The sequence below is a fragment of the Egretta garzetta genome, unplaced genomic scaffold (genome assembly GCF_000687185.1).
Source record: "Egretta garzetta isolate BGI_Z169 unplaced genomic scaffold, ASM68718v1 scaffold287, whole genome shotgun sequence".
Classification (NCBI taxonomy): Eukaryota; Metazoa; Chordata; class Aves; order Pelecaniformes; family Ardeidae; genus Egretta; species Egretta garzetta.
The window spans coordinates 11,554,376-11,567,791 of NW_009260435.1; the positions used below are offsets into that span (position 1 = coordinate 11,554,376).

The 13,416-nt window shown below is 41.0% G+C and overlaps 1 protein-coding gene across 1 annotated transcript in view; it reads left to right on the forward strand.

Moving 5' to 3' along the window:
• Positions 1 to 8,612, forward strand: part of SEMA6D (semaphorin 6D) — a 12,786-nt gene extending 4,174 nt beyond the window's left edge. Inside the window, exons 11-19 of the mRNA XM_035899553.1 lie at positions 3 to 117; positions 314 to 469; positions 553 to 726; positions 1,477 to 1,617; positions 1,723 to 1,800; positions 2,630 to 2,691; positions 3,037 to 3,093; positions 4,959 to 5,126; positions 7,309 to 8,612. Of these exons, the coding sequence (XP_035755446.1) occupies positions 3 to 117; positions 314 to 469; positions 553 to 726; positions 1,477 to 1,617; positions 1,723 to 1,800; positions 2,630 to 2,691; positions 3,037 to 3,093; positions 4,959 to 5,126; positions 7,309 to 8,612 (2,255 nt within the window). The remainder of the gene's footprint in view (positions 1 to 2; positions 118 to 313; positions 470 to 552; positions 727 to 1,476; positions 1,618 to 1,722; positions 1,801 to 2,629; positions 2,692 to 3,036; positions 3,094 to 4,958; positions 5,127 to 7,308) is intronic.
• The last annotated feature ends 4,804 nt before the right edge of the window (positions 8,613 to 13,416 follow it).

Below are 13,416 nucleotides of genomic sequence, written 5' to 3' on the forward strand. Positions count from 1 at the left end.
AGTGTGTGCTTTCAGCATGGATGACATTGAGAAAGTCTTCAAAGGGAGATTTAAAGAACAAAAGACTCCTGACTCTGTTTGGACAGCTGTACCTGAAGACAAAGTACCAAAGCCAAGGTAAAAGGTTCTTACTCATGATGCCATAATATTGTCCTTCTAAAGAGCTGCCTTAAATCAGCTGCACTCCTGAGTGTCTTGTCGGGTAAAAACCAAAGCAGAGCTTTACACTTCAGCCATAAGGATGCTCATTAGCAGGCTGCCTTCTCTCATTAACTAAAATACCAAGAGGAAAACAATGTTGTTCTCCTTCCAGACCTGGCTGCTGTGCAAAACACGGCCTAGCAGAGGCTTACAAAACCTCCATTGATTTCCCAGACGAAACACTCTCCTTCATCAAATCTCATCCTCTGATGGATTCAGCTGTTCCCTCAGTCATTGAGGAGCCCTGGTTTACCAAAACACGTGTCAGGTATGACACCGTTCAAAAATAACGCATGTGAAAATGCAAACAAGCAAACACGCTGTTAATGATACACCTTTTGGTCTTGATAGATACAGATTGACAGCAATTGCTGTAGACCACGCTGCTGGACCCTACCAGAACTACACAGTCATATTTGTTGGCTCCGAAGCAGGAGTAGTACTTAAAATCTTGGCAAAGACCAGGCCTTACTCTCTGAATGACAGTGTATTACTGGAAGAGATTGAAGCATATAATCATGCAAAGTAAGTACCACTAGAACACCTAAGCCCTTCATCTAGTCCTTGGTACCTGGCTAACGAAAATTATGGTAAACGAAAACCAATTCATTATCACCAACATCACCACTTGTCTGTCATTTCACAGTGTTCCTCATGTTGAATAACCTGAAAATATTTGGTCACTTGCCATTTTGCACTGGTCGAGTGAGCAACCTAATTCCACTCCAGTGACGTCAGTGATCCAGTCTAATTCTTCCGCAAATAGATACACTTCTTCCTGAATATGAAACGTCAGAACTACCTGCTGCTGTTAGAAAGAAATGATGTGAGCTTATCTGGAGGGTTTCTCAAGAGTGACCAATAATACATAAACTACATCTAATCATTTTAAACCTGTTTATTCTGGTGCAAAGAATATTGGAAGGGAAGCATTCCAATTAGACTCTACAGGCGTCCAATACAGGACTCCTGTTCTGCTCTGTCGAGATATTTATGCCGACTGAGAGAACAAAGAAAATGGATTTGGATTTTTTCCTACATTGTTCAGTGAAATTGTCACCTAGCTGTAAATAAGAGCCAGAAGCTGGCATTTGATAACCCATAGGTTTGTTTAGAAATCACTCAGCAAAGACTAGTAAGTTAAATTTATATATGTAAAAAGTCTCTTTTCAATATCTACACAGGCAGTAAATAAATGAAATGTTTGCAGTGTAAGCGCTGCATGAAGTACTACAGTTACTAAAATAATGGCCTCCCATTATTTGTGCTGAACAGGTGCAGTGCTGAGAGCGAGGAGGACAGAAGAGTCATTTCCCTTCAGCTGGATAGAGACCACCATGCTCTCTTCGTGGCATTCTCCAGCTGCGTCATTAGAATTCCTCTGAGTCGGTGTGAGCGTCATGGGTCATGTAAAAAGTACGGCCCCGTTCCTGAACCCCCCCTTAAAGGAAGGGCACCACCATCTCTTGGGAAGGAAGTAAAAAAAAATGCATGATTTTTTTGGGGTTTTTCTCTTGCAAGGGCATGTATTGCTTCACGGGACCCGTACTGTGGCTGGTTAGACCACGAGGCATGCGGAAGAGTGACACCAGGCATGCTGTAAGTACTGCTTCTCAAATCAGCCCTGCATCTCTACATATGCTTAAAGACCACGTGACCTTATATCCGATGCCTGTTCCTTTGCACTCAATTAAGAAAGCTCCATTTTTTTAGGGATGGTAAGAGAACAGCATGCTCAAGTCTGACCTAATTCCGCCATCTCTAGGTGAAGACTTGGCTTTCAGGGGGATTTTACGTGTGTGGGAGGACAAGCAGACCTGTAGGAAGAGCAGTTGGCAGCAGGAAGGCAAGAAATGCCTGCCTGCAAACCTGAGCCGCTCAGAGGGGACAGTGCACGGTGTCCCCTCCCAGTCGTGCTCACAGCCAGGGCACAGTCAATTGCAAATATGAAAGTACAGGAGTCACGGTGGGAAAAGAGAAAGATTGTGCCTCCTCGCTGGAGCTTGGGTGGTAGATATGCATGCCAAAGGCATTTTGCACAAATCAAGTCTGTAATATACAGTGCATTAGCAGCTGTATCTTAAAGAGGCCTTTGTAGCAGGCCACTTTAACTGGTATAATTGGGCAGTTGTGTCTAAAACCAAGAGCACGCCCAATATAGAAGACATGATGAAGTTGCTGAAAAAAGGGATTTTTTTTTTTATTATTATTTTTCTATTTCCTGGCATAATCATGTCTATAGCATTTTAAAGCCCGTTTATAACTAAGCTGTGCATATTGTAAAACAATTTGTTTTGGGCCACACACTAGCTCTTGTATACGTTTCCATTTGCTGCTTCCAGGGGAAAAAAAAAAAAAAAATCACCTTTTGTTTCCCTACTAATACTGTTAATTGCAGGTTCTCTTTGTTTGTTTCATACAACCACAGCAGCGGAGGATATGTACAAGATGTCGAATACGGCAACACAGCGCAGCTTGGGGACTGCCACGGTAAGGCATAGTCAGTGCTGCGCGTTTCGAATGTCGCAACAGTAGTCTGTGGCCACACCTCACTATGGATGTTAAATTTATGATGAGCTTTTCAGTAACACGATGAACACATCACCTGGTGTTACTGTGACTGTTCACAAAGCTGAGCTTTTTGGTCCTGGGTGGCAGAGTTTTGTCTTTCCTTCACCAGTTTACAACTATTTGGGGTCTGCAGCACAGTATTGAAGAACTTATTTTTTGTAACCAGTAATATTTTAGTTTCTATTTTCCATTACTCAGGTTTGAGATCTTTTGCTTTCTTTTTTGTTACTTTTTACTGATTACTTGTTCCTTTAATTCTTTTAGAAATTTTGCCTACTACAGCTACACCAGATTACAAAATATTTGGCGACCCAACATCTGGTTAGTTTTTTTTAATTTTTTTGAATTAATGACCTTTACTTTCCTTCAGTTCAGCATTTTCAGCCCTTTTTTCCTTCCTTTTGCACAGTTGGCAATCCTCCATTTTTGTGCTTTTACTCATGTTCCCACTGATGGTAAAGATAGTCAGACTCTTCTCACTCAGCACTTCACCCTGTGTAGCCGCATGTTAACAGCTCATTATTTATTGAGCCATCTTTTATTAAAGAGCCTGATTAACATAGATGACATCTTCACTGCACGACAGTCCACTAAGCTTTACTCTTTATCCCCAGCCATGCATTTGTGAATGCCCCTATTGGTCATCTCTAGTAGATGAATGGCAGAATTTCATCATCTTCCTCCTTACCTCTCCTTTCCTCTTTTCCTTCTTTCCCAGCAAGCTTTTTGCACAAATACACATTTTCTAAAATGTGTATTTCTATATTTTTGAAATGTTTTAAGTGGTTTGTGCTAATGGAAAAAATTTAACATCACAAACTGTGTAGCTGAATGAGGACTTGTGTAGAGAAGTGTCTTAGAAAAAACTTTCTGCGTTGTTGTCAGATGGACTTTCACATCCTTTTCACCTTCCGTGGTTTTTCTGATAGTGTTCACCGTCAGGCCCTGGTGTTCAGGGAGACAGGACCCAGTGCTCCTCTGTTGAACTCAAAAGCAGAACCTGCATGACTTCAACAGGAGCAAGGCCCAGCCCTTATTTTTCCAGTCTTTGCGCCCAACACTTGGTCTCTGCTTTCAAACCAAGGGCACATTTCTGACTGGCAAATAAAAAACTAATCTATTTGTGTCTTAAGTAAGCTTGTAAGAGTGCAATAAGAACATTATTTTGTGGTTTGGTTTCTGATGATATTTGCACTTCTGTAACTTGACAAGAAGTAATGTTTGAGACAAATATTTTCCAGATAGATATATTTACCCATAATGTAAGTTAGAGACTCACTTAGGAAAGCAAAAAAAAAAACCAAAACAAAACTGTGTTACATGGAAATGCTACCTTGCTTGCACGAGTGTTTACTTTATCAACTGAATTTTCAAAGTGATATTTTAGAACACAGATACAACTGAACCTTATTTTCGAGTCCTGAATAAATGTGCTTTTGAAGTACATTTCTCAGTCAGAGCTCAAGCCATAGCCATTCATGCCTAAACCTACTGGGACAGCGAACACAAAATACTTGAGTGTGCAAAGTAGACTTTGGATTGCAAACCCAATTTGATGTGTTTCCTCCTCATGTGCCTTTTCACATAGGCTATGGTGGGTCTGTTCAGCAAATGTACTGCAGAGGAGCCAGAACCTATGCAACATTGTTCCTTAGGAACCATTACAAAATAGAGGTTAAAAACATTCCTTTCATCCCCAGCTGTAGAAGTGGCTCATTCAGCAGTTCCTGGTATACCATAATAGCACTAATGGAGCCAATCTGGTTTCTCAGGCGTAACCTGTCATGAGTGTGCATCTTTCCAAGTAACTTTTTTTTTTTTAAGACATTTAAAAGGCAGCCAGGTATGTTGTCTCCAGTGAAGAATATAGCAATTAAGTAGAATAAGTTGTGCTTTTCACCTCCACCAGTTGCTTACTTTAACTGTTGCGCTGCTTTCGTGTTTGACTTCTCTGGCTTTTTGGCTAGCAGCTGTTGATGTTTTAATATATCTTTTCGTACTTAAAGTTTTGAACCAGTTGATTTTAAACAGCCCTCTGTACTTCTGCGGAGTGTAGGGGGTCACATTTTGCTCTTACATGTAACTCCCATTAAATACTGTCTCCAGCTATAGCTTAGATGTGCCATGAAACAGTGAGGAAAGCCTGACTGTAATACACATTAATAAAAATCTGTTTGCCACCACAGACATGGAGTTCTCCTCATCTTCCATTACCACAATGGCAAGTATCCCAGTTATATCACCTAAAGTGATTGGTTCCTGGAAACCTAAAGTGACTGGCTCTCGGAAATTTGTAGTTCAAGATGACCCAAACACTTCTGATTATTCTGATCCATTATCAGGTGTCCCAAAGGGTAAGGCCTTACCAGGGAATACATTGCAGCTGAATGGAAACCTGATAGTCTCAGCATTGTCTAAGGCTTAAATGTAACAGCCATGATTGTTGGGCTGTATTTTACACCCATTTCCTGTGAATATGCAGACAGTGCAATCATGTTTTTCATACGTACTTACGCTGTGTACAAAGTGCTGCTTAGAGCTTATAATGGGAAACACAGATAATAAGCTCAGCCTTTTATTCCTGGGGTGCTCCAAAGCTCCCATTAAAATCAGTGGGAGTCCTGGAAGCATTTAAAAAAATTACATTCAAGACTTACCTGCACCTCTGGTGGCTGTTTTCAAACCAGTCTAGTTTGGGTAGGACTATGAGTCCTTAGGAGTGGTTGCTTACAAGAACTTAATGGGTTGGTTTTTTGGTTTTGGGTTGGTTCTTTTTTGGGGGGGGGCAGGGGGGCCGGCAGGGAGTGGGAGAACCGACACATAACAAAAAACCAAAGCACAGCTCCCCGACAGATCCATGCGTTAAATGGGGCATATCCCAAACTCTGCCTGCTGGCAGCATATTTCTAAAGAATGCGGGTCAGATCTGAGTAAGGATATGCTGAATTTTTCTTCTCTGGATGTGAGCATCAGTTTACAGATGATCTCAGTACCTGGAGAGACGCACACAGGTTTTAAGTCGAACATAAAAAGAAACATATTCTGCATGTAATCCATCTTTCTGTAGCCATTCTGTCAGCTAAGTGAGCGTTTGATTAGGCTCTTCCGGCAACAAAGACTTTAATTCAGTAGGACTATTGCAGTTAACAGAAGAATCGAGAAGCTTCCGATCCCATAACCAAAACTTAACACAAGCCTTCATCAGTACACAGAACAGCCAGGTGACAGACATGTTTGCACAATTCTGTATTTACTGAAAACCTCACCAGCCAAAAACCATTTGTGTTTTATTACCATTCACCAAAACATATCAGGTTTCCTATCAGCCGTTATGGCAGTGCATTTGTCATTTTAATTTGTTGCAGTTATTTTCCATTTTGCTTTAAGCTTTTGTTATCATTTGCTCTTGGTTCTGAAACACATTTTGTGTCATAGCTATTAGTGAACTTTACTCATGTTTTCTTTCTTCTTCTACACAGTGCCATTAAAACCTATAACCCTGAACATTAACAATGTTCAAAGGCCTTGCCTCTAACAAAAGTGAATCTGTTCCTTCCCTCTTGCTCTTCCATTTTAACATCCCTTGGGATGATAGTTAACAGAATTACTTTCACTAAAAACTAACATTGTCTTAGCTGCAAGATGTCTGTGGTTGCTTTAAAAATCTCAAAAAAACAAAGGGAGCTTCTTAATACACAAACAAAAAACTAATCTAATATTCGACTTCTCGGTCTAAGGTAGAAGTTTTCTAAATTTTAACATTCTCTAATAACTTAACCTTGCCAGTTTTTTGGGTTGTTTTTTTTTTTTATGTTATGCAAGTATTTATGTTCATTATTGACTAAAAAAGAGAAAAGAAAAATTAGTGCTCTAATAGAATGACATAATCTTGAACTTCAAAAATTGACCACTTACTTACAGAATGCAAGGTGTGCCGCTCCAAGGCTAGCAACCTATGGATATATTAGTTTAGTTTACAAGTTTTGCACCATAATACATTAATGTAGTTACAACAATGCAGTCTGTACATTATACAGTTTTACACATCATTTGCATAATCCTGTCTCTCTTTTGATACTGATTTATGAGTTGGGCAGAGAATTGAGAGAGAAATCTGTCTGTGAGTTATTAATTGGTGTCTGGCCCAGTAGCACCTTCTAACCTCAATTTTCTAGCAGAAATCATTAATGTTAATAACATACAGGCCCCTATTTGTGAGCCTTAAAGGAATGTGGGGACAGGCTAAACTGAACGTAATAAGAGGAGAGAAGCTTCAACAAGCATTCCTCATTATCAAAGAAAAGGGACAGTCCGCATGTAGGCTCATCAGTGCTCACACAGTCATTTTTAGTTATAAAATTATTTGCATTCACCCATGCTGTGGATTGCAGGATCCAAAAGTGTTACACTAACACGAGACACACAGCACTCACTCACAAACACTTAATAGACACTTCCTGAGGGAGGCTGCCTTCTTCTGAAATGTGTCAGTATGGAGTACGTGCAGATTCATGATATACTGCCTGTCTTTTGCAGGTGTAAGGTGGGAAGTACAATCAGGAGAGTCCAACCAAATGGTACATATGAATGTCCTAATCACTTGTGTCTTTGCCGCTTTTGTCCTGGGAGCCTTTATTGCGGGAGTGGCCGTTTACTGTTACCGGGATATATTTGTACGGAAATCCAGGAAAATACACAAAGATGCAGAATCGGCTCAGTCCTGCACTGACTCCAGTGGGAGCTTTGCTAAACTGAATGGGCTGTTTGATAGTCCCGTCAAGGAGTATCAACAAAACATTGATTCACCCAAACTTTACACAAACCTGTTGACTAGCAGAAAGGAATTGCCACCAAACGGTGATACAAAGTCCATGATGGTGGACCACAGGGGCCAGCCTCCGGAATTAGCTGCGCTTCCAACTCCTGAATCTACACCGGTTCTTCAACAGAAGACTCTGCAGGCTATGAAAAGTCAGTCGGACAAAGCGCATAGTAACCTCAATGCTTCGCGAAAGGAAACCCCACTAAAAAGCCCTCAGTTTTTTCCTTCCAGTCCTCCGCCCCACTCGCCTCTAAGTCACGGACATATTCCTAGTGCTATCGTTCTTCCCAATGCTACCCATGATTACAATACATCTTTCTCAAATTCTAATGCGCACAAGGCAGACAAAAAGATGCAACATATTGATCATCCGCTTACAAAACCATCCAGCAAAAGAGACCACAGGAGATCTGTTGATTCCAGGAACACCCTGAATGATTTTCTGAAACACTTAAATGAAACTACTAGTAATCCCAAAGCAATTATGGGAGATATTCAAGTGGCCCACCAGACTTTAATGCTGGATCCAATGGGAAATATGTCTGAGATCCCACCTAAGGTTCCCAACAGGGAGGCATCTTTATACTCTCCTCCATCAACTCTTCCAAGGAACAGCCCCACAAAACGAGTGGACGTTCCCAGCACGCCTGCAGTACCAATGACCTCTTTGGAAAGGCAGAGAGGTTATCACAAAAATTCTTCACAAAGGCATTCAATATCTGCCCTTCCTAAAAACTTAAACTCACCAAATGGTGTTTTGTTATCCAGACAGCCTAGTATTAATCGTGGGGGGTACATTCCTCCCACAGCAGGCACAAAGATGGACTACATGCAAGGGACGCCTGTCAGCGTTCACCTCCAGCCTTCCTTGTCCAGGCAAAGCAGTTACACGAGCAACGGAACCCTTCCTCGTACAGGAATAAAGAGGACACCCTCCCTAAAACCCGACGTGCCACCAAAACCCTCATTCGTTCCTCAGACAACTTCAGTCAGACCACTGAACAAATACAGTTACTAGGACATGGCTGTGCTAAAACCGAGTGTGGCATTGACCTGTACAGGTTGTGAGGTGGTGGTGTGGTAGACACATAAGACAGAGACTCGCTTGTTATTAAAAAGAGAACAAAGTGGCCAAAGAAACTGTCTTTACTTCAGCAACATCTGTGTCTTGCCACGTGTAGCTCTAGTGAGACTTTGTGTACTTGCTAAGAGCAAACACACACAAAAAAAAAAAAAAAAACAAAGGAAAGTGCTGGTCATTACATTTCTTTTGTTTGGAGCTAAGGAGACATGTAGCACAATGGGGTGGGGGCTACTTTACTGTTCTAAATAGCTAAAAAAAAAGTTATTGGGAATAAATCAGTAAGCAAATACTTGAAAAATGGGTTCCATTTTAGACTGCCGTTAAGCGTGGTCCTTCCCATTAAATGTGAACATTTTAATATGTATGCATTCACCTTGCCTCTTGCACAAATGTCAGAACATGGTAATGTCTCAATGAATATCTGGGTTAATAATCAATTTGCTGGAATTCAGTCTCTGGCCCAACTGTAGCATTATTATTATTCTTTTCTCTCCGTGTGTGGCATTTTGTTTGTGCCACAGATAAAGCTGTGCGTGTGTGTGGATGTGCGTGTGTACTGTACACACTAGGATGTACTTAGATTCCCATTGCATCTTTTATGCTATGGAATTGTTTACATTGAGCATGACTGAACAAACAGATGATTCTGCCTTCTGCAGTCCGTGGGGTTCAGTTTGGAGCCCACAAAGGATGACCTGCGCGTCCCTGCCAGCCTCCTGAATGGTAACGCCTTGATGAAATAGTCACCCAGTGAAAGCGTGCAGATATCTTTAATTCTTCATAACTCTGTTGTGCTGCTATTGATTCAGAGCTGTGCATTTCCCATCTAGTGTTTTGGGCTGGAACGGGGGAGTTCACTGTGTTTCCACAGTGCCTCCATCCAATACCTGGACACTGTGAACTTGAGCCCCTGTACTTCTCATTGAGGGCAGCTAATGATCAATTCACTTGGCAAAGGCCTGTGTAACTGGAGATGGTTACGTTTTTGTTGCATTTAATAACGCCCTACACGCTGATAGACTCTTGTCAATAACAAAGAAGAAACAATTGGCTTGGCAGAAGCAGTCTGTGAAAACTCAACAGTAGTGCAATCAATTTGTTTTCGTTGTGTAATGTAAGGTTTTTTTCCAAAGTCATGCAGGTAATGACAATATTCTGTAAATATTATGTGTGAGTTTACCTGAATCTGTGCATTTTGTGCCTTATTCATGCAAATGATAAACATACTAAAAAAAAAAAAAATAAATCTGTCAAGTGTTCTCACTATAGCACATATCTCCTGAGTGCCAGTTGTAAAACCTCTCAACAGCACCCCCAAAAAAAAAAAAAAAGATAAAAAGCAAGAATAATTACTGGTAACTAAAGGCAGCCTACAATCCAAGAAGACAGCAGCATTAAATCACCTTACCATGATAAACATTCCACTCCAGCTCTCCGAAGGATCAAACAGTTATAATGTGAAATCAAATGAGGTTTCTAGGGTAATGGAACACCTGCTAAAGTTGTGTAAGCTATTTAGTAGGTTTTACAGTATCCACTTGCAGCTGATGTTCAACACAGATGGCTATTTTAGCTTGCAAACTACACACTACCACATTGTTTATTGAACATAACTATAGAAATAACCATGGCAGAGGAATATTCATGAATTAGCGGGAAAAATAACTGCAATGGGTTTCAGAGACGGTGGAGATTTATGTTAGAAAAGGTTATTCACTGAAAACTGGATCTCTGTTACAAAACAAAGAATAAAGGATAGAAGTAGTCATTTTTTCTTGTAAGGCTGTAAGGGACATTTATTTCCTGAGACCTCTGGATCCAAAAATCAATGATCTCTCTTCCTAAACACTTCTGTCTTGCAACTAAACCACTACAGATTAATAACTATTAAAAATGTACTCAGTTGTCAAAAGACACAAACTGATCCGAATTCACTTTACAAATATTAATTAATACAGACTTGTGTGAAACCGAAAGATAAATGTATGTGAACCCTGATAACCTCCTGTAACATTGTGCTGCCTTGTAGATGGTAATGTGAGTTCTCTCAGTATTTATGTTGAAATTTCTAACATTCAACCTAGTCCTTATTCTGTTAATTTAATAATAAAAGATGCTTTATCCATTTGTGCAAAGGTAAACGCAGATTGTATCTTTTTTAATGGTACGGCATAAAAAAAGTAACCCTTAAATGAAGCTGCTCTATACTATAGAGTACTTTAACATGTATAGATATCTTGTAAACTTGTATTGTGGATGTGTAAATAATACGTTCTTTGGGTTTTTAACACCGCATGTAAAGTCAAAATAAAATATTCCAATGTACTGAGAGTCTCATTTCATTATTAGGGAAGCCAAGTTTTAGAGGCGTTGCTGTTGGGGTTACAACAGAGGACAAACTCTGCTTGCCTTTAGTAGCTCTGCACAGAAGGCACGGAGGCGTCCTCTCGTCAGCCTGACAGGGGACTTGCAGAGGCGGCCAGCAGCGCGCACGGGCATCCTTCCATTTTCATTGCAGCCGCACGCTGGCATGCGTGTTCTTGAGGGACAGCGAGCGCCGGTAATTGACTTTCAGCCTCTTGTGTTACAGATACAATGGCCAAGTAACTGACATGCAGTGGTAGAGCGTAGCACAGTCCAGGTTGCCCATATGACGCGCCAACAAGATGCACCAAGTTCGAAAATAGATAATACACACCCACACAAGCCTTTATGGGCACTTGATCCAGGTTCCAGCTGGGCTCTGGTTCTTACAAACCTTTGTTGTTAAGGTTAGTAAAAACCAGAACAACAAAACCAAACCAGTTCTGTGCAAATACAGTAGAATTTTGAAGGAAGATAGTGTGTTCCTTCTAAAATGGAGGCTACAAAAAGATAGAGATCATTCCTGGCAAAACTAATTGCAGATCCTACATAGCAGGACATTCCTACGTACTTACGAATGTTTAATAATTGCACTTCACATTTCAGGCAGGCAGTAAAGCCCAACAGAAATACACATGCCGTGTATGTGCCAACATCACACGTAATTTTAAAATCAGGGCAATTTAGTATCAGAAAACAAATATAATGTATTCTTTTAATTAAAAGTTGATTTTAGATAATGGATAAAAATGATTTGTTATGAGATTATGTTGTCAAGGTATTAATCATTTGAAATTACTGTGCATGTTCTAACAATACAATGGCACCTAGTTGTGTCTTACTAACAAATAAAAAAATCTTTCAAAGGGAAAAGAAACATGGTGCTAGAAAACCCCAAACAAACCTATAATAGCTCAGTATGTGTTTTTTCTAGTGCAGAAGCAAATTTAGATTTCTTTTTACTGATGTGGGGTTTTTTTCATTGGATGTCGTTACATATGCAATGAAAAGTCAAGCACATGTAGCTGTCACGTGCTGCAGGCCCGTGCTGCTTTTCCACTTTAAAATCGGTCGTGCCTTTGACACGAAGGCGGCAGCCAGTACGGCTACAGGTGTGCCCTCCATGAAGGGCAGTGCCTTTTGAAGCACACCTACCTGAAAAATTTTCAGGCAGGCATTAAGGGTCTTAATGAGAAATCACAAGTAGTTACTTTAGTGACATGAAAATGCATCTAGGACACAAATGATGGAATATTTTTGTTCAGAAAAAGATCAGTATTTGTCTAAAAGGTGTCGAGTGACCATTTTTCACAGTTACTTTTTTGTTTTGGTCTATATTGAACCAGCCTTGGCTTACCCAGGTGGCTGGGGGAGTCTAGCCAGACATCACCTCTCCCCACGTGTTCTGCTGGGCTATGCGGTGGGTGCAAGCACCACAGAATTCTGTGAAAACAAATACTCACCATTTGCTAGAAAAATAAGTACAAGAAAAATACTCTCCCTTCATTAGCAAAGAGGGAACGTGGCAGCCGAAGGCTGACCAGCCATCACAGCAGCTTTTAAACTGCTTTGGCTTTAATGATGACCCCAAAGCAGCCACCTACAGACTCCCCATTCTGAAAGGGAACTGCAACAACAAGGAAAAACCGTAGCAAGAAAAAGAAACAAAAGCAATTTCAGTTTTTCTCCGCAGATGCTCACCTAGGTCAATTGGTTGGTTTTAAGCATCCTAAAGTCTCTCCTGAAGAACAATCCATCACTGATGAGTGCATGAAGGGTGCTTGATGCTGGTGGGCAGGAGCATGCTCCCAAGGGGAGGTCCCCGGCTCAGAGCACAGAGTTGGCCTGAGTGCTCAGGGCTGCGGAGAGGCGCAGGCAGCCCCGCTGTGGGTGTGTGAAGGCAGAGAGGCTCCCACTCACCTCCAGCTTGCTTTGGTTTTTTCTAGAAAAAAATACAAGTAATTTTGAACAGAACAAGTAAAAAAGACAAAACAAAAAAGGGCTGCAGGCCCGTAGTAGTGAGATGATTGCGAGAAAACCAATTTGCAAAGCTGTGAGTAGTTATCTGTGTGACTGTGCTGCCAGCACAAACCTATGGCCTTTTAAATCGGGGTCTTAAAGTAATCAGAGTAGTTACAAAAATCAGGATGCCTCTCTCTCAGTGCGTCTTGCTAATGACTCACTCTGTGACCCGGGGAAGATTATGCAGGGTTTATTCAATAGAATGGGTCCTCAGAAGGCAGCGTTCTCAGCCAGAATATGTGCAATTGGTCTCTTTATAACGCTTTCCACTTACGAAGGTCTTCCTATTTTTTTCCTTCTCCCTCTGCGATTCTGAGCACCAGCAAGGACATCTTGCAGGTAAATAAAAGGA